This window comes from Aythya fuligula, chromosome 6 (assembly GCF_009819795.1).
Source record: "Aythya fuligula isolate bAytFul2 chromosome 6, bAytFul2.pri, whole genome shotgun sequence".
In the NCBI taxonomy this organism is placed as follows: domain Eukaryota; kingdom Metazoa; phylum Chordata; class Aves; order Anseriformes; family Anatidae; genus Aythya; species Aythya fuligula.
Window position 1 is genome coordinate 29,676,777 of NC_045564.1, and position 22,278 is coordinate 29,699,054.

Genomic DNA, 22,278 nt, shown 5'->3' on the forward strand with positions numbered 1-22,278 from the left:
AATGAGATTTTCCAATAGTATGTTATAGATCTAGGTGACTGTGTTTATCCCAACACATCTATCATTTCAGAGTGAGACTCAGAAGTTTTTTAAAACAGTCTCTATCAGGTGTGCCAGGCTGGGCCAGGCTCCACGAAAGCCCCTTTTGTGAGCCTTCTCATTCCTCACAGCGGCACTTATTTCAGAGGAAAGATTCTGCATAACAGATTTTAGAATCATGCCTTATATTTTTAATTTGCATACTAATGCATGCAATTTGGCTGACAGTAATGGGAGTCGTATAGTTCATAAACTAAATAAATAGCAGCAGTTCATGTCAAAGTAGCATTATCAAGAAAATCCCTGTATTCTGCGGGCATTCTCTACTGGCTGCGCAGGAAATCCCAATTAATTTACCTCAACCACTGAATTGAATCCCTTACAACCCTTACATAGCAAAAATAATTACTCTCTTTTCATTTCTTTGCACTGGCCTTGGAAAATGAAACAATAATGAGGTCCGCATGGTGATGCACTTTTTAGTAGTTTGACAGTGATTTCCATCTTGCAGGAACACAAAATTAGAGATTACAGCTGAGACTCTGGGCAGGTATAGTTACACTCAAATTACTGGAATTACCAGAGCCATGCTGACTGGCAGCATATAAGTGCTTGTCATGATGTGGATTTGGGCTCTTGCGTTGGCTGTATGTTTACCTGCACATGTGAAATCTTTCCAGTTAACATACTTGTGGAATTCAATATTCACTGGCATTATTATGCAGCCACTTCAAAAATCTACAGCAGAAAAAAAGCAATTATTTTTAAATCTACTTAATCTATCATATCTACAAGCCCAGATCTTAAGATTAGTAATAAATATATAAAAAGAATAGATAAATCAAATATGGAATAGTCTTCATTTGGTCTACTATGTAGGACTGTGATTTTTCTTGATGGTTCCATAGATGCTTGTTAACCACTAACCAAATATTTAATTTAAGTTTTTCATCAAAAGTGCTATATGTGGATATGATGTTACCTTATATCCACTGACATACATGCCTGCATGTATATATCCATGCTTTAATACACGTTTACAAGATACAAGACTATTAAATGCCAAGTATAGTTTTTTTGTTTGTTTGTTTGTTTGTTTGTTTTTTCATAAGGACAATCTTACCCTTTTTTCTGCAAGTGTTTGATAATTATTTGTTTTCAGACACTGCCCATCGCTGCCTGCTCTAAGTTCCCTTTCCCCATATGGTGTCAGGGAGAGCCTCCATTCTGCTGCTTCTCAGGATGAGCACCTTTCCTCTGCTTCCCACGTCAAACGGCTCAGACAGGGTCTCTGCCCTGGGTAGCCTCTGCTCTGCCTTTTAGCAACGTGCAGCTGTCACCTTTCCGTTGAGACCAAGAACTGCCATCTGATCTTCTTGACGTATGTGCCCGCGTTTCCTCTGCAGGTGGAGGAATGATTAAATTGCCTGGCAGGGCTCCGCACGCGCCTGCAATATGCAGGTGCATAATGCCATCTAGAGGGCAGAGTTTCTTCCCTTCCCACAGGAATACCTGAGATAACTACTGGCCTTCCATTACGGGTGGTGACAGAGCCCATTCATCTTTGCAATTCATGGACTTTCCTATTCCTGGTCTGCTTAGTATAGATGCATGCAAGGCCAAGACCTGGATATTATTTAGAAGATAAAAGGTTCCTTTAGTAATTATAACTCTTCCCATTTATAAGCTTTCAAGTTTCCTTATTGTCTTCCAACAATCAAATGACAAGTTCTTCCAGAGTAATCTTTCTGATTTTAATGACCTTGCTCTTAATATTCAGGTTCTTAAGAAAAAGAAAAAAAGAGGAAACAAGTAAGACCAAGGTTTTTCATTCACCTTTTCAGTAAATTATTCACTAACAAATCTAAGACTAAAATACTTAAAAATGGTAATTTTGTTAGCCACTGTCCTCTGTAAAGTTATCGTAACAACAGTATCAGGTCAGCCGAAGAAGTGGATCCAAGGTTTGTTGGGCTGTGGAGGCTGTCATGCGTTTGACACTGCCAAGCAAGATACTTCAGGTAGCAGAAGCATCATTTTTGTTGGGACTAATTAACTCCTCTGGAAACCCAGGGCCTTAGCACTGCTAGAACAGGATGTTAGCAACCTGAGCTAGCTTTGGGGGATCTTTGTAGAGCTGCTTGGCGAGTGTTGACTTATCTTCAAAGCTAAGGAAAGAGCTTGTGTCTTTCTCTTGGTTCCTCTTTGTGGGGGGATATATATATATAAAAATATGTATTTTTACATACCAGTGATGGTATTTTTTGTACTCTTTATCAAATGTTTTGTCCTTCACAGTGACTCAAGGGTATCTATTCAAACTTTTACCGAATTAGGTTGGTAAAACTAGGCATTCTTAGTTCATTGTAACAAAGGACTTGCTAATATTAGGAGGAAAATCTATTTTTCACAGAGAAATTGAATAGAAATAAGAGATGAGAACTTCTGATGTTTTTAAGCAACTGATTTGCCCTGCTGGTGACCTCTGCCAGGCAGGGATATTTCCCAACTGCAGCCTGTACTGACATAGCAGTAATATGATCGATTCTAGGTATATATTACATTGCATAGTATTTCACGCATTGATTTATTTTTGTTCTTTTTTCCGCATTTTCCCTTTAGGCCAATCAATTAATCACACATACTGCTCTTGAACAGCAGCTTGGAATAAGATAACAGCAACATATCCTCATGTTTGATCCTAGCAGTAGTGTATTTGGCTATCGTGTGTCAAACTGGGAGGTGTGCAGGTGGGTGCAGTTCCAGTGGCTGTACTCGAGTTGTGCTTACTTATGTGTGACACCACTTTGGCTCAGTTTGTAGATCCCAGCTGGGCTGTTGGGCTGTTGCTGCTGCACTTTTCATGCTTGAGTTTCTTGCTGGAACACCTCTGAATCCCATCAAATTTGACTTAATATATGTTCTATTCTTATTTTTTAAATAGCAAATGACTCAATACAATATGCTAATGAATGCACTTTCTGTAATACACACAACATTTAAGAAATAACTGTTTCCTGTCTTAAAAAAAAAAAAAAAAAAATCCATATGAAACTGTTATTGGTATCCAAAGCTTGTTTTTTTCTAAGAATTTTTGCAATTTGCTACATGTTCCCATAGTGTGTAGTGTAAGGCTTTTCTTGGACATCTTAGGGGTATAGTTTACCAGAAAACGAAAGTACAAAGGATAAGCTCTGAGTAGAATTTTATATACTGAAAAGCAAGATTGAATAAATAGTAGGGAAGTATTTAGTATTTCACCGTGTAACACTTCATAATATATAATTAAAATAAAGTTTGTTTTTTTTTTTTTTTTTCTGTGTAGCTAACTTTATCGTTTATGTTTCTGTACAGTTTCATATTTTATATTTTCATGAAATACCAAGTTGTAAAATTATCCAAGTAAAAAAAATGCCTCTGGCACATCTCTGTTTCATGTAGGAGAAAGCCTTCCCAACAGGCCTGCCTTTCCCTTTGGTGCAGGGAGGTGCAGTCCTTTGGCCTAGCTCTAGTCAAGCCCAGGAGGTGTTGGAGTTCCTCCTCTGGTTCTGTCTGAAAGAAACTCAGACAGTTGTCTGTGGTCCCAAAGCCACACCACAGTGTGAACTGCAACCTGGTCAGTTTCTGATTTTTATCAGAAAAATACTTGAGAAGGCTGCTCACTGCTTATCTAAGCCAAAAAGCTGATGTGGGTGCACCAGACATCAGCCAGCCCAATGGGAGAAATTCCCTGTGAGAAATTAGGGTAGCAGTCAGGTACTGTCACATCAGACAGCTTCGAAGGGATTCTCGTTCCTCTACATCTGTCTTCTTTAACATGAATGTAGTCCGCAGGGCAGAAAGAACAGACGGAACTCCAAAATGTTGAAACTTTAAATAGACAGAATTTGAGGCCTGAGCTGTTTATCTGTCGAGCAAAATGCAATTACTTTGTAAATTCACTATTCTGCTCTCAAAGATTAAAAATAAATCATTTAACAAATGTCCATGCAGAAGTCAGCCCACCACATATTGCTGTGTGGAGTGAGGGGCATCATTTAGTACTTGCTCCGTCTCTTAAAAATATATATATATATGTGTGTATGTATATATATAAAGCTTTCAGGAGATGCAAACTGATTACAAATTGAGTTTTATTTCAGCAAGAAATGAAACAGTAATTTTGTGATTCAGTTATGAGAAGTTAGCTATTGGCTACAAAACAATTCCTGCACATTATATGGCATTTGATGCTATTCATAGCACAGCAAACCACTACCTTGTACTGCTTTGCTTTGCTTCTCGCCTCCTTACCTGGAAGGGAGAGACATAACTGAAACCATCAAAAGAAGTTCATTTTTAAGTACCTGGGGCTGTTGACTTATGGGTGACTTGGATGAAGAAAGTGAAATTGCAGGAAACATTGCCTTCAGAAATAACTCAATGCTCCTGTGTAGTTAAGAACAGAGAAACTTGTTATAAATTTACGTTATGCCTTGTGAAATGGTTGACATTAATAGCTTATTGTGGTGGAAACCTTTTAACTCTGAATCTTTAAAGGAGTAGAATAAAGTGATTCATCATAGAAGGAAGAAAATAACATATTTTATATTTTATTATGTTTAAAAGAAATTTTCTGACAATATCAATTATAATATTGTGTAATACTTTAAATCTATGGCATAGTGTGGCAAAGAAAAATCGTTCTTTTTACTCACAGTTCAAATCAAAATAAGCTCACAGGATATTTTTATAAAGGAAAACCGCTTGTGTATTTTCTGCCATTGCATCAGGAACCACACATGTTTACTTGGAGAAGAAAAATGAGGTGTTCCCACGTAAAGAATCATTGGATACCAGGGAACTAATACGAGTTTCACATCACACAGGCAATGGATGTGACATTTCAGCACAGGGGATCTGTGTCTGCCAGGCTGTCACTTTCAATTACTGCATTACAGAGAATTATTTTTGTTTTAACTACATGCAAAAGCTTTGAATAAATAACCAGCATAAAAAATTATTTCTTGATAAAAATTCACCATCCTAATTTACCAAGACAGGGCAAAACATCTGTTGTTTCACCTTTCAGTGAGAACTAAAATAACCAGTTAATGGGATACAGTGAATAGTATTGTTGATCGTATGATACACAGGGAAAAAAAGGCAGGAATGCATTAAAGTTTTGCACATTTTCTTTCTATTATCAGCCCCAAACATGCTCAGTTCCTTAGTTTCCTGGGGAACAGGGAGCGTGGGGTGTGTTGGTGTTCCATGGAGACAGTGCCAACTTTAGATCCGAATTTGCAATTTACTATCATTTATTAATACCCTTTCCATTTGAGTGCAAGGAGCACCCTGGGATTACTGCTTGAGGGCCACTGCTTGCGTTAACCTATGAAATTATATCCCATGTTCATTCCAGTAATATTAGAAAAAATATATAAAAGCCATTTTAAAAGAGAAAAGCTGCTCTTGATGGATAGAATTTCTAGAAATAAAAAAAAATAAAAATAAAAAAAAATCCTATATATAGATATTTAAATTCCTTGGCTTTCTTCTACTTTATTTTAAGGTTTTCTATCTCATTCCATTGACTATGACTTTAATTGTAGTTTTTAAAGGAAAAATACATCATCATTATTTTTTGAATTAGATTCTAAAATTGGATTATATTCCTGAATTGAATATTTTAGTGTGACCTGCAAAACTTTGAAAAGCTGCAATAACATTCCAAAAAAGAATAGCTAAATTTCACCTTTTGAAGAAACCAAGCTTAAGGCCTTTGTGGTTTATTCCTATACTTAGGTACTGCCTTTCTTCTGAAGACAAACTGTTCATCTCTTGGGTTTCTTTTCCATACTTGTTTCCCAAGGCCACGAATCGATAGCATTATTATCTCTATTTGCTATGAAAATCTCAGCTAGGCAAGTGGGAAAAATAAGAAATGGTTTCTGTTGGAACAAAGTTGTCCAAATATTAATTTTCATACATAAATCTGAAATGCTGTATTCTTTTCATACTCTACATTAGATTAACCTTGGTGTTGAGTGTGCTACTCAGGAAGGTGTAGATAATGGAGTTGTAGAAAATAGAAAGCTGTGACTGCGTCAGTAACCCCATGGTCAAGATTGCAAAGGTTTGAAGGATAAGTTGTTCAAAGTTTTAGGATTCTAAAGTTACCCTGCTCATTGCTTGAAAAAACTGTCCTGAAAGTATATAAGTTTTGATCGAGATCTGATTTTCTATTTTTTATTTTTATAAAGAAAACTTCTAGTTTGTCAAGTGACTTTTCTTTAAAAAATAGTTGCCATGTATATCACTTCAGAAGGACCCAAAGCCCTGCAAATAGTTGTGCTGTACAAGTATTTGTGTATATATATAGGTATATCAGTGTAATTTTTAAATTTGATCTAAATCTTCTGCAAAGAGATTTCCTTTCAAATGAAAGTCAATGTTTTACTTGAAAATGGATTCATTGAAAGTTTTTTTCATCAAGCGTCTGTGTTGGCTGCAAGGTTTTCAACTATTCTTTACTAATTTCAAAGAAGTAGAATTTTCCCTGAAGAGTTTGGTCTTTTTACCAAAAAAAAAAAAAGAAAAAAAAAAAAAAAGAAAAAGAAACAAATGCAGCTGAACAAATGTGATAGGATTAATCCAGGTAAGAGCTTAAAATACAAAGATATACATGTATATGTTACATACAAATTAATATTAAACACAAAATGTCCCTTAAGTTGAATCAGGTCCACTCTGCTTGCTCTTATCTACCTGCATTAATTGTAAGAATCTTAATTTCAGTTCCAATTTTGGAACTGCTTACTTTTTTTTATTGACCAGGGATTTTATTTTTAGATCTTTGATAGAGGAAGTAACTGCCTCTTAATATTACATGGGGAAGCACTGTAAGGCTGCCGGAGTGAGGTCCTGTGAGTTCTTCAGGGACAGCCTGTTTCAAAGGGGAACAAATCACTTAAAACAAGAGGAAAATGAAGGAGCTGCCTCAGGTTCACAACTTGCAAGGGGAAGGATCACCAAATGTAAATACTGGAAAATCAGAAAAGAAACAAATTTTGTGATAGGCACGCACAGTTCCTTGCATAACATTTCAGTCTTATGTCGTACAATTGTGTGACGGTGTTGTAGCCTGTAGCATCATGCTCAGGTGCATGCTCCTAGGGAGATGCCCCGCACTGCTGGCACAGTGGCATTTTTGGGATCGGTGAATGACTTCCAGCATTCCTCCTTCCTGCTGCCCAAGTCAACAGGTCCATAGCACAGAGCTTCTTGGGGCTGCTGAGAGGTGTCTCGCCTATGGTTTAGAGGCGAGCTGAGTGCCGCAGTCCCTGTGCAGAGTGTGGTGTCACACCAAGGTGCACAGCTTAGTGCTTTGTGCGGAGGATGAGCGGTGAAAAGCAGGAGTTCTGCTGGGGCTTTTGGGTCTCCATACTCATACTTTTGTGCTTCGTCAAGTGTGTGCACAGTACATGTACAATTACCCCTATACGTGTATCTTTAACTTCAGAAAATACACATGGCTTTATACCGCCTGTCTTTGCTTATTTGTATCTATTTACTTCTTGTCCTCAAAAATGTTTTATTGGTGATCATTTGGAATAATTTTTGGGGAAAAAAAATGTCATCCTTCACAATTTTAACCTATTTGTTCAAAGGCCTGTATTGACAGTGCATTGCCAGTGGGCATATTGTAAGTCTATTATAGTCTCAGTAAATAATGCTAGAATTTGCCATTTGCTACAATTTGTATGCAAGCAAACAGACAAAGCTATTATTGATAGATCTGTTGGTAGCCTAGATATTTATTTGCTGGAAGATAAGCCTGGGCAGTCTGTTTTGCTAGATCCATTCCTAACCTTCTCTTTAAAATGTCAACTCCAGACATTTCTGTGGTGTCAGGAGGGAAAATGTTGAAGGTTTTAAAGGCTTGTCATTCTTAAACACATTAGAGTCAACCAAAATAATAAAAAGAAGACAAATATTACCATGCTTGAACCAGTTAAAAATTTCCAGCCACAGCTTCTGGAAATAACAATGGGGGTGGGGGTGGGGTGGAGGGGAATCACAGAGGAATTCCCAGGAATATGAGGTTCATTTTTAGCACATTTTAGGAGGCAGTCTCATCAGATGTGTATGAATCATTCGATTTGGGTTTGTTTGGCTCATCTGCTGAAGTTCGTACGTTCCTCCAGCATAAGTAGGTTTGAAGGATTAGGTTATAGCTGTCCCCTTACAAAAAGGAGGCTTTGCCATGTAAGCCGAGAACCACTTTTGTCTTCCCATGGGAAGTGGGAGACACTCAGTGGGCAGGAGAGGAGCTCCCTGCCTGTGAGCCCTGTCCAGGACCCAGGGTTGGGTCTCCTTCCATCTGCTCCAGATCTGGGCAAATAACGGGCAAGTTCTGTTTTCTGATCTCTGGCAGCATGAAATCTGTATGATTTTTAAAGCTAATATAATCTCCAGTGTAAATTCCTGTTTAAATACACGAATCAGCTCATCAATAATTCGTAAAACACCATATGCAGCTGCAGAGACCTTGGGCTGCTTTTACTTAAAAACATTTAAAGCCAAGTTTTTACATAGTCTTAAGTGGTTAGCCTTTTGATGTTGAATAATCTTCTGATTTCTAGCATACATTAAAACAAGAAGGTTATGCTGTTCTCTGCAAGGCCACAACCCCACTTTGCTGGCAGCACAGATGTAATTCAGCACGGCTGTGAGATAGGCTGCTTGTGAGAGCCGGTGGTGGCTTCTTCTAATCTCATGGGATTTTTGCGTCAGTAAAGAACTAAAAAACAAGACTAAAATTTTTAATTTCAAGAATGATCCCTCCCAGAGAGCTTTGTTGTGGCCTTCTTACAGACAGAATTATGGTTAACTCTTTTATGGTTCTGTATTTTGTAATTTAAAATAGCATGCGTTGCTTTCATCCTCTATTTTTTTGAATTGTGTTGAGCGTTGGCTGAATATTTCAGATAAAATGTGTCAAATCTTATAAGTGCGGTTGAAGAGGAAAGACTATTTTATCATGCTGAAAAGAAATCTGCAAATGCTGCAGTTGACAAGGCTTAGGGCCCCTATGTTCCCAAGCAAGGGTGAGAAGCTTGGCTGTCATATCAATAATTTGTCCTTCTTGCTGCTTTTTCCCCATCTCCACGAGGTGGAAGAAACAGATGAGACTGGAACAGTTGAAAAAGCATCTGGTAGTGTTCAGTTAAGTATTAGCCTGCCCAGTGCTCTGTTACTCCATCAGCACGTGGCTTTCCCCAGTCAGTCACTGCCCTGGGGTGGGGAACAGCTCGGCAGGGAGGCTCCGGGGCTCTCTGGCATTGTCCTGCTGCAGGGCAGGATCGGGGAGCAGCCTGGTGCTGACAGGTTGTGGGGAGCAGTTCCCAGCTTATCCCTAGCAAGGAGACATCTGTAGCAACATAAAAAACACCGTCAAATGGCCGGTGGCAATGCTTCTGTACTGCTAGAAATAAATTTAGGCTGTTGTTCCTATCGTTACGTTGAGTTTAAAGCAAAGATGCCATTTTATCTACTTCTAGCCAGCATAACTCTGATGTTAAACTTTAGTCTGACAACTTGTTTAATTGAAAAGAAAGTGTGATTACTGGGCTAGATCTCAAAGGACAAGTTTTCTGGGTAAGGTGGGCAGAATAATACCAGGTTTCCTGCGACCAAATATATGGAGGTGGTTCAAGTGGTAAACTCTTCCTGGGGTGGCAGCTTAGAAAAAAAAAAAAAAAAAAAAGCCATAAGGACCTCATAAGGACCTAGGGGAAGATTACAACAATGTTGTTACTTACTTTTACCAGCAACAGGCTGTAACCTCTCTAATCGTGTGCTGTATGCAGCTGTGACCACAGAAGTATACAAAATCAGAGGCTGAAAGCATGAAGAAATTGCTGAGCACTTCTGAAGTGCTTGGACAGCTATTAATATACTGCGCGGGGCATGACAAATGAGTGTCTGTGTAAATCGATAAACCTTTCTATAAACGCACTAATGGTTTAGTATGAATAGCAAAGAAGTGCACATGGTAACCACTGTTGTAGCATTCTGTCAGGGATTTTAAAGTTCACTGTCATAACTTTGTTCCTCTTGACCTTTATTGATGATACCTTCAAAGCATGTTGAGCTGCTAACTTGACACACAACCTTTAGACCTTCATCTGCTTTTCCCTCAGTGCACAGTAAATGCTTTCTATCCTTCCTTTTCTTCTCCCTTCTTCCACCCATTCTTTTATGTTGTTTCAACTCTACAATGGTTGAATAAGGACAACTGGTTTTATGTGCTTCTCTTTTATTCATGTCTTCTAGCAGAAACTTTGGTGTTTTAATTCTTTTCAGCGTGGTGCTAAAGGTGTAGAGGACTGCCTGTTGAAGATTCCCTAATAGGTACATTAAGTAATTCTTCACATAAAGACCCCAAAGCACCCAGCATATCCTCGTTCTTATCGCATTGAAATAGGCTAGCTAAATAACAAAATGTTGTTCCTGTTCTCCTGCCTTAATAAATCAAGGCACATAAAGGTTAAGATTAAACTTTTTGAAAAGCACTTTAGGGACTAAAATCCAAATCTCATTTCAAACATGATTTAAGCATTTCACTCCTCTTTCAAGAAGCACACAGAAAGGGCTTTTGCAAGATGTTAAGTGAGAGATGTCCTCTCAAGTGCCACTTAGAGAGGCAAATCTGGAGGAGACATGGATGTCTCATGGCGTTCTCAGACACAAGAATGTCTGCCACTCCTACCAAACACGGGTAAGTGCTGAACAAAGTATAGCTAGTCGGCAGTCCTTAACCTGTTCTAATAATCCTCTCTGAGACGGTTAAGAGGGAAGAGGAGAGAATGAAGAAATCATCCTAAATGTGTGTATCGATGTAAGAGTATATTTATGATGAGCATATTGATTTCAGCTATTTATAGTCTGATACTATTTAGCTGAAAGGTGCCAGGCTCTATCAGTGTGGGTGAGGATATCTTGAGGATATAAAAACTCAGAAAAAAATGGAAAGCAGTAGAGCACTTTTTGTTTTATTACCAGAGCCTACTGGTAATAAATGCTTCTGGGAAGATAGCACTTCTTTTTTTGGGGGAAGTGTTAGGGGGATATTTGTGTTGTGTTTTTTGATGTTGTTTGTTTGTTTGTTTGTTTTTAACAAAATAGTAAGTATGACCGTGTTAAGGGTATATTTGACATGCATTTTAGACTTCAGGTGAAGATGATTTTCACAAGAATGTGAGGGATAGGTGAATATCGTGCTTGAATAGATGCTCCTTGTTTCTTGGTGTTAAGGGTATCATAACGATCATTACCATTTTACAATTTTTTTTTTTTTTTAAATTGTAATTAATTGGTGTGCCTTTACTGATCGGGTATAGTAACACATTTTTAGTAACGTGAAAAAAGCCATGGCCGCTTTCTGTTTTCTTGTTTCTTCTATAGCATCAAGAGCAATAAATCATTGTGAACCAAGGAGCTTCCTGCTATCCCAGAGAAAAAAAATAGTTTTAAGGAAACACTGTGTAATGTGAAAACAAATATAGTTTATTTCTTTGCATTGGGCTTGGATCTTCATTCATAGGAAACAAATGTCAGATTCTTGTCGACTTCAGCACAAACAGGACTGAACCTCAGAGTATCAGTCCTGTAGTCTGTCTGTTATTGGTCTCAAATGAAACAGTGAGCAGCTGTTTCATTTGAGGTGAAAGCTGTTTCATGTAGGTGAAAGTAGTTTTCTTCAGCATCTGTGAAGGAGAAAGAAGACTCTTAGTTGACCTGAAGATCATCATTGTTACTATGGCTATGGTTTCCACCCCAAGAAAAGGATTAAAATTAGAGCTGACAAAGTCTTTTGTAATGACTGTGTCTTAGCAGTGTTACTTCTGGTTTATGCAAAGTAATTTGAAGTTTTCAATTTCAAATTGATTTTCCATAAACTCACTCTCATCATTCATAACAAAGCTGTCTCTAATTAAGGCAGCTGACGGCTGTTTAACATTTCCCAAGTCTTGACTGAAATATTTAAATTTTCCAATGTTTGGAGAGACTTTTGTTTGGCAATAATTTTTCCAAATCAGAACTAGGAAGTCCCTCTGTTCTGACATCTGTAGGATCCTTGACTCTGTGATGACCCAAAAGCCACATGCAATGTTTCATTTAGTGGTAAGCTCTGCACAGTTACTTCTAGCTGTAAGGATGATACCATGCTTTGGGAGCTGACCCCCAAGAAAACACAGGCTTGCCTATGGGCGCTGATGGCAAGTGCTGAATGCCGTGTGCCTGCAGCAGCTTGCAGGGCTGCATCACTTCTAGTGCCTGTGAGGCTGAAGGGCAGAGGTGTTTTATTTCCATCTGTAGCAAAATACATATAAATACCTAGATGATAGCTATGCCTAAGACTAGAAATCACCGTAGAAATGAGGTGGTATCTCAGAGGGTATTCTCAGCAGTCTCGATTTTGCTGCCCTGCTAGGCTATCTGTGTGTGGGAGAAATGACTGGAGAGGGGTCAGTACTTCTCTGCCACTGCCTCTGGGTGCCTGCAAGCATGCAATAGCCTTCATGCTGAGAGAAGTGGGGGCTTCTTATTGCGGCTTAGCCTACTAAAAGCACGGCCTGAAAATAAAAATGAAAATAAAATGTAATAGTGATTTCTCCAATGAGACCTACTTTGCTTAACAGGCGGAAGATGCCCGGAATGAGCAATACTGGAGGTGGGCTCAGAGGTGGGCAGGTCCCTCTGAGCAAGAAAGAGCAGACGTACGGCAGCAACAAAGCCCAGTGGTTTCTGTTAAATAAATGAAGGTTTGGATTAGGAGGCAGGGTTTTGAGACCACAAGTGCTATTACAGATTTTCTAAATGAATACTTTTGGGGGATTGTGGATTATTATCAAGTATTCAGTTGCTGAATAGGGTGATTTAGTGTATCAAGTCCTGGTTTTCCCACGTTGTGGGAAGTGGCGCAGAATCTTAAGCAAAGTCGGTCAAGTGTTCCCTTCTAGTCCAGTCCTCATTACAAAAACGCCAAATAAATGGGCATGATTTGCTCAGCAATCAAGAAGCACAGAAGTCAAGCTAACATTGGCTGCATTACATCCTTTCTCTGCACTTTCAGAGCTACTGGTGTGAAAAGGGTTTTATTATACAGATGTTTCCACTATGGCTTGATAAGAGGAAAAATGTACCATTTATTTATAATGCTGTCAAGTTCAGATTTCCTAATTTTGGTAGCCTGCTTGTAAAGGGGTAGCTCACTGAAATCAGAGATTCAGCTACCAGAGCCAGGAAGGCTTAGCTTCCATTTTAAAACCTCACAGCATTCAAAGGAAAAAAGGACTAAGAAATAATGGGGACTTTTCTGGGTATTTTGTATAGTACAACTGCAGGTAGTAGGTCTTTTAGACATCTCTATATGGAAGCAATCTGCTCAGACTGTTCTAGGATAAAATCACACAGTATATTTTCACATTATGGAAAATGAAAATTCCAAAAATTAAACCCAAAGGTACACCACATGAGTGAGTTAAATGGCCGTGCAGACTAATCCTTTAATGAGAGCTTCAAAACAGTAAGAATTTATCTTGGATGACATTTTAAGGTGATAGTCATAGAGAAAACATCTGAAGATCTTTAACTCATAGAAATACCTTTTTATATAGCAATTGTCTCTTTATTTTATCAATCAATCTGCAGGAATGCATCTGTAAAAGCAAACTGATAACTGTATGTGGTAGCGTCTTCAGTGTAGAGGAGGACTATTTACCCTCCAGCTCCTGATTTCTTATGGCTGCTCTTGCTTTTTGTGGCTTCTGCTACTTCTACCTTGCTACTTCTGCATCTGTATTTTTTGTTCGCTCGTCTTACGTTGCTCCCTGCAGGATCACCCATAGACTTTTTATAGCCATATGTTGAATCCATTGGGAGGAAGCACTGTGAAAATATTACGCTGAGCATTTTACCACCTTTGCTAGCTTGGACTGTGACCACAGTGATCACAAATCAATTTATTGGACTTAGGGCTTTTCATTTTGCTGAATCATTGACCTTTCTTAACACAGAAGTGATAACTGTGCATCTTTCTGTAGACTCTTTCCATGCAGTACATTGCATTAATTTTTCTCCTAATATTATGCATTAACCATATTTATGAGTGTTGTATTATATAACCATGACTCTTCTGAAACAGCACTTGTTAAACTTTTACAGATTGACAGAACAGTTAAAGTGAAGCGAGTAATGTAAATTGTATAATAGTTGTAATTATCTGAATGCAGTGATTGTGGTGTTATGGTTACGTGATGAGAAGTTATACAGGGGAGGCAAAGAGCTTTCTGGAGCCTGCTTTAACTCACAGCTTTTTATATATTGTTTTAGTTTCTCAGTCTTTAAAAGAAAACTAGTTGAAACTTGTTCTGATGCAGCTGTATACATCTCACTTAAGAGATTTTCCTTTTCTAACACTGACAGTATTCCTAAAGTCCAAGTCATAATATATAGAAAAATGCATTGATTTCCTTTAATTTATGTACCAGATTCTGCCATTCTGAAGTTTGCACTATGCAAAAACATGAGTGTAATGGAAATTAAAGATAGATAAAAGGCACTACTGTACAGAAAACTTTATCATATTTAAACTGACATACACTAGAGAAAAAAATTCTGACTTTAAGATTGCATTTAGAGGTACTAAAATACCACTTGTATTCTTAAAGTGCTGGTAGCTTTTTTAAGGTAAAGATTAATACATTTCTCTGGTTTTGCTAAAGGATGTAATTTACCAATTATCTATTACATGTCAGTGCATCTGGAGTTACTCGATGCAGAAACCTGGCTTATGAAAAGCTGCCATGAGTAAATGTTTACATAAGATTGCCCATCATTACCTTTTGATAGTAGCTGCTTCTGTTCGCTTCCAAGTGGCTTCCTCAGACAGCAAGTTCACTCTAAGAGTAAAAAAGGGAGAAAGAAAGATATATGAAGATCTTTTATAATGTTTCATTGCAGACTCTGTTGCACCTGGCAAGATGCGACTGTAGACATACTTCTGCTGGTATTTTGTTCTAAATTGTAATGCATGGTGTGAATAATTTCAGAAACTATTTTTACTCAAACAAATTGTATGGTGCTTTTTATTTTGGATCTTGAAGAAGAACACAAAGCACTCACCTTAAGAAAATTTATGAATTGGCCTGTAATTAAAGATACCCATTGACTAATATACATATTTATTTGTTTATTGTATTTTATTGTAGGCAGAGAATTCAGCACTGGCTCTGGAAAACGAAAATCAGAGAGAACAGTATGAAAGATGTCTTGATGAGGTAAGGTAGCTAAAAAGAGGTGTTCTTACCTGGTACTGCAATGAAATGAATAGAAACAAATTTCTCCTCTCATACAAGGTTGACATTGTTCTGCAATTTTCTGGTACTACCTCAGTCTATGTAATTCCAAGAACATGTGTCTGTCAGTCATAAATACTCCATGACCTCTGCTGTAAATTGTTGTTGTTTGTCTTCACCAAAAAGTTGGTATCTCCGTGACCAATATTTGGGACTTGACTGCTGTACTGGCTTTGCCACCAAAGATGTTGTTATTCTGGAATTAAATTGTCAGACAGATGTCCTTTTGCAGGGATGCCTTCTCTCAGTAAATTATCCTAAGAGGAGAAAATTATCATTTACCTGTTTGGTTTTGTGTGCTCTTGTTTTTCTGTAGTGTGGAACACAGGTGGCAATGCTTCTGTCAGAACCCCCCCAGCTTTCCTATGTAATAGGAATTGTCTCTCTGCTCCCCCTTGTGTTTACATACCCAGGTCTTTATGCCAGTTTTGTGTTTTTTTTTTGTTTGTTTGTTTGTTTGTTTTTTGGTTTTGGTTTTGTTTGTTTGTTTTTGTTGTTGTTTGTTTGTTGTTGTTGTTGTTGTTTTGTTTTTGTTTTTGTTTTTTCCTATCTGTTGGCTGACTTCTACTGCATGCCTCATCTTCTGATCAGACTTCCCATTTACAGCTATCTAATTCACCCATTAGTTACTGCCTGAGCACTCCATCAATGCTTACCATTCCAGAAATGTGTGCCTTAGGACATACAAGATTTTGGGCAGTGTCTCTCCTATTGCTTACAGCTTTCTCTGTATGATGAGATGTTTATTGGTGTTTACTTATTCCTCTCATTTTCCTGAAATAATGCTCTTCAAGACGTGCAAGAGCTTAAAATAATTTTGAGACTTTTAGTAGCTTAAAGTGTTACTTAGTGAAAATCATTTGCTCATTCTACAATGGGAATGCGTAGTAGTGAAAGTAATTAGCTAACATGCAACCAAAAAAAAAAACACACCATAAAACCTACTCTGGCTTCTTAGCTCTACCTTTGGAAAAAGAGTACACCGAGTGTCTAAACCACACATAGCAGATAACAATTCATGCATTCATACCAGCTTTTTAAATTTTCAATCAGCATTTGCTGAAATTTTACTGTCATGATCAATATAGCTGTGGTACAACAAGCTTCCAATTTAGGTTGACTTTCATCAGCACATGCACACTTTCACCAGTGTAGTATATTTGCAGATGCACTTTCCCACCAGGCTGCGTGCTGTCTCTTCTGTGGCTGTGGGCCAGCTGCAGAGCCTTGGTCTGCGTTGGCCTGAGTGAAATTAGCACATTGGCCTGATGAAATTACCACATAGTTATTTACTTTAGTTTAAATTACAGAGCTTAAAATTATTTTTTAGATTGTCTTGGACAAAATCTGTCTACATTTTGGAGATGCGTAAAGCACCATAACTGTCCCTCCCAGAAAAAACACTGCAGGCACACTACAAGGACAGATGATATGTATTTATTCTGTGTTTGCAGTAACATGATGGATTTCTGATCCAAGGCTGTATTTTTTACATGCTGTTGCAGTTCGAAGAATGAATAATTATATCAAACTATGCTCTGAACTTTATTATTTTCAACATTAGGCTGGTTGTTTACAGTTCTTCGATATTATCACAGCTGTATCCATCTTCTCCCACTGTGTCAACTTTTTCAGGAGAGCGTGCTTCTTGTCACCTGTGGTTTTGTGCTTCCCTACTTTTTTGTTTTGTTTGCTTATCTTTTTTTGTGTGTGCAATGCCCTTTCTTGTCCTTTCCCATTGTTTGGTATCACTTTTTTTCTCCTCCTTCCCCTTTGAGCTCCCATGGTGCTTTGGCAGGGACACTGCAGCCAGCGTTGTTTTAGCTGGCACAGACTTGGACCTACTCCTTTCAGAGCACTGAGGTGAAGAAGTTGTTACCGTTGGCTTAGGCAGCGAAATCTTTTTTTAATAATCATAAGTTCTGCAGGATTCCTGAGTTAGCACCCACCTGAGCACATCCCCTTAGGGGGCTCCCCAGGAAATTCTGCTTCATTACAGTACCAATATAGAGATCAGATATAAAAGTAATTAGTGAATAACCCAGTCCATGTGAGAACCTTCACTTCCATCTAGAGTCTTCTAAGGATGTATTGCATGTGAAAAAGCCCTTTCCAAAAAAAGGATTCTTACTGGAGATCTCAGGAAAATAAAATGTATTGCATGAATATTTTTGTGGGGAAAAAAAAGAGTCCTTCATGAATTTAAATAAATACTCGCTGATTTTTAAAGTAATTGTTCATATTGGGATGTATATATAAACAACTTTAGAAGAAACATCTGGAAGAAAGTGTTATCGTCCCAGTACTTAATACTTAAAAGAGCTCATTTAATTTCACAAATACCACATATACGTATCTTTCCATCTCTGAAGAATTTAATGCTAAAACCAGGATTGTCTTCCTATATCTTCAGTGTTTGAGGTTAGCATGCCTAATCCTGGTTTCCTATCCTAGAATTCAGCTCTCAGTTTATTGGCAAGTGGTAATGTCATGTTTATTCACTTTACAGTGCCAGCTGAGATTTCTGTCAAGCTTCACTATACTTATAAGCAGGAAATTGTGTAACTTAGCTTAGATAATATGTTTGCTGATGTTTTAAGAATTAAACTGTAACATTATTGAATACGTATCCATTTAGCTAATAAAAAATACAAAGTCATTGTAAAAACTCATTCTGAAGTTTGAATAAAATATAACACCTTTCATTTTAGTACAGTTGAAATGTCTGTGTGCGTATGTAAAAATCCATTAAAGGCAGCCCTGTAAAATCTGAGTACTTGTAAAAGATGTAATATATGTTACACTAGGGTCTCTTTTCTCTGATTCATTCTTTTATACCTTTTCTATTAAGACCACTTTATAATATGTATATGTAAACATAATTGTGTAAGGAAAAAGTGGAGCTTGATCTTTTATCTCTTTTATTGCAGTCCACAAAAAGAAATCTCACCAAAAAATCTTGGCGATTAAGCCAAAAGGAAAGGCAGGCAGTGTGAAGGCACGCAGTGTCATATGCTGCGTAACAGCAGATTGAGGAACCAGCCACATTGGTTCTATGCCTTGTGTTTGCCCTGTTAACTTCATGACTCACAGGTCAAGTCATTTTACAGTCTCTTGCCTGCAGGGGTTGAGGCACAGTTCTGTCTCATATCAGTGGGAATTTCACGTATTCTCAGGTTCCCGGCCCTCTGCCTTCAGTGGTCTCAGTTTGGTAGTTGTGACTATCCGCCTTGTAGTGCTGGCTTACGTTGTTCATATCCATGATGTCTCTTGATACCTGTAAGTAATAAATACCTTATAGCTTAGAAGTTTATTTCCATCTGGACACTAACCCTGTTGTAGGACTAGAATGACAACCTCATTTGAAATGCAAAAGTTTGGACACGATTCCACTTACAGACTGCTAAATTAACTTAGTTGCTGCAGAACATTTCACTGGAGGCTTCCCACCACTGTTCCCACCAAGCATACAGACCTAAAAATCTTTGAATAGTAATAGCAACACATTTTGCCAAGTTGCTAGATACAAGAATGAAATAGCCTAATTTTGTTAAGAAACTAGCTCCATACCTTTCTTACTGAGATCTAGGGGAGCTATGGATCATAGGCAAGTACGTCCATTTAGATACCTAACTTCATACACTCAGAGTTAGAAAATTTGTCCCATATGCACTGGAAAATTATTTTTTTTTCTAATTTGGAGGATCATGTCATTTATACTCAATATATAAAGGTATAGGTGTAATTTTGTAGGCAATTCTGTTGCAAGAGACTTGTATACACTTCTAAGAACCTTTTAGTTCTTGGTAAAGTAACTCCATGTCAGAAAGTAAAGAAATAGTGTATTAGACGTGGCTTGTTCAATTTTCAGGTAGAGCAAACAGACGTTGGAAGAATATGCCGGAAGAAACGCTGTTGGATGTAGATTGTGAAAGCCCATAGGGCAAGGCACATGGTTTTTCAGAACTGCAACATATTTACTTCTGTTGCTTATTACTGTTCTAATATTAGTCTGTCTTCTGTTAAATCATGTATAGAGCAATTTTATGGGACCATTGTTCCACAGGCTGCCTTAACTTAGGGACCAGCTCGGAGGAAAAGACTGATACTAGGCAATTTTACGAGAGTACGAATCAAAGGTACCTTTTAGATCAAATGGCACTGAATCTTTTGCAGAAATGAATTAGCTTCAACTCTTATATTACATTGAAAATGTAACTTGCAAGTTAGACATCATCAACAGAAAATCTTACCTCGGCCCTTCTTTCCATTCCTCCTTCTTCCCCCCATGCCTGCTGGTAAATATAAATTAGAAAGGGTGTATAATATAAATAACTTCAACAATTCCCCATTGAATATATAGTTCCACTAATCAATGGTGTGTAATGTCATTCAAGTCAATTATACTGTGTGGTGTGAATGCCTTCCAACCACATTTTGATGACAGTAGGTACTTTAATTTTCTGTGGCTCTTTATGGTTTCTGCTTGTCATGATAGATGTACCATTTTGTCAATATTGAATCAAGAAGCAATTAAACTTCATGAAAACATTCAGGACTCCTCAGCTGGTAAAAATCAGCTCTAGTGAATGCAAGTCAATCCATGCTGATGCACAACAGCTGCATATAAACCTGTGAAGTTTTAATCTAGTTTAAAGAAAGGATGACAGAAGTTAAGGAAATGTCCATCATGTCACACTAAAATTGATAGATGTTTGTTTATAAAGACTAGCACAGAAGTAATGACTGGCATTTCATATATTCTTTCTAGTATAACCTGATGAAAATGCTAGTAAATAATGAAAATAGTAGTTTTCGTGGTGGTTTTTGATGGAAAATGGAGTATAAAGCCACAGAAGAAGGTAATGTTATGCAAAAACATATATGATCATGTACTTAAACTATATTATCTATTTCTTTCAGGTAGCTAATCAGGTTGTTCAGGCTTTACTTACTCAAAAGGTAAGTTGTATTTCGGTGTAACTTAAAGCTTACAGAAGTTCATTCATTTAAGATATACATATTGTTGTATAGGGTACTTTTTTTTAAATAGTTTTCGCACACTTAATTACCAATGCTGCAACATGTCTGGCCCAAATTCAAGGGCTTTCTGAAATACAGGTCAATAAAAGTCCATGAAACTGTACATCTTCAAGGCCCAATCAAATAGGAGCCATGTCCAGTTCTTACTGTTTACCTACGCCAAAACAGTGTCTGAAAATCATCCCCAGATGGTGACTTCTCCATTCCTTATCCATAATTAGCTCTGGCTCTCCCACAGCCTGTTCCTGTGTGAAATAAAATAGAAAAAAATAACAGTGCAAGTCAGTAGTTGGCACTTCCACTCATGTTCAGGGAAAGGAAAGACTTCCTGGTGTCAGCTTGTGCTTCCCTGGGTAAAAGAGAGGGCACTGAGTCTAGAATGGCAATTTGGCTACTCTGCTTGTGGGCTGGGGACCGGCAATAGAGATTGTGTATTTTGTCTTTTGATGGCCTCATGCTCCATTATTCTGGATAAGCAAGGGAAGCACTGTATAAACAAAATTCTTGTGGGGTTGTGCAAACCTGTCAAAATGAAAACATTCACTGCAGATACTGTAAAGGTCCGCTCTGGATCAAGTCATGTCTGAAGTTTCCATTCACACTCCAAACTTGAATATGAAGTGTGGTAGTTTCAAATAGAACCTAGTTGGACAAGTAAAATTAAAAAAAAGATCTTGGCAAAATGAAACAGTGTTCTGGGAAAAAAAAGTAAGACGGAATTCAATAGAGAGAAAAGCAAGGTAATTACATATAAGCAGAAATAATCAGCTGCCCAGAGAGAGCAGGGATTAACTGGTAGGACAAACAATTATACAAAGATGTGGTCTTTAAGTTGAACACAATTCCATGATGTCATTGTCTTAGGGGAAAAAGAACAAAAAATAAACAAACCCAAGATATAAAGATTTATAATAAGCTATAAACACTGCAGTATTCATGAAATGATCCTTTGTGTGATCTAGAACACTTGATGAATGTGCAATTATTAAAATGTTTTGGATCATTTAGCTTTAAAAAGACAAGTCTGAAAGGAACATAAATACAGTCTTTTAGTGCAGATAGTGCAAGGAAGAATATAAACTGTTTTGTCTACACTGAATGACAGGACAAGAAATAATGTTCTTAAAATGCAGCAAGAAACACCAAGATAATCAAAAACCTCCTCCATGCACCCAAAACCTTTGCAGATGCAAATATAACAACATATAGGAATAGTTTTAGGGGAGAGGCTCCAAAGCCTCTGTTAGGTTTGTTGTTTGGGGCAGGCATTCAAGGAAAGCCGAGGCAGGGGTCAGGATGCAGCTCAGGACTGAGGTGGTAGGAGGCTGGGCATAGGTGTAGCTTCAGGGTGACTGCTGCACTGCTTTGGCATGAACGTGATGACCTTCAGCTTCGCCAACTAAATTAACAGAAGGGAGCATGCCCTGGCAGCAGGAGAGACAAACAGCTACAGCCCTAAACATCTGCACGTCAGTGAATACTAAGTATGTGCAGACTAGTGCATTTGTTCATCTGGACAGCAGGAAAAAGGATGGAGACCCTGCTCGGCACCTTGTTGGACCAATTTTTTTGCGAATCAACTTTATGACCTTCTGGACGGGATTAGGAGATGTTCAGGCAGATGTTCTGCCCCCAGTAAGTCTGCTTTTGGCTATCCTGCTGTGGAGGCAGAGATGGGCAGAGGTGATGTGTAGGTGAGTGATGCAAGACTCTGGAGGGTGCCATTGCCAGTTTGGGCCACGTGTTCCTGGAATCAGAAATCCAGAAGTAAGAATATTCCCTAAATCTC

General features: G+C 38.0%; 1 protein-coding gene across 8 annotated transcripts in view; it reads left to right on the forward strand.

Moving 5' to 3' along the window:
* Nucleotides 1–22,278, forward strand: part of NCKAP5 (NCK associated protein 5) — a 431,207-nt gene that overhangs the window by 319,134 nt on the left and 89,795 nt on the right. For all 8 annotated transcript variants that reach the window (XM_032189919.1, XM_032189920.1, XM_032189918.1 and 5 more), the window contains exons 8-9: nt 15,300–15,368; nt 20,370–20,408. In XM_032189919.1, coding sequence (XP_032045810.1) covers nt 15,300–15,368; nt 20,370–20,408 — 108 coding nt within the window. The remainder of the gene's footprint in view (nt 1–15,299; nt 15,369–20,369; nt 20,409–22,278) is intronic.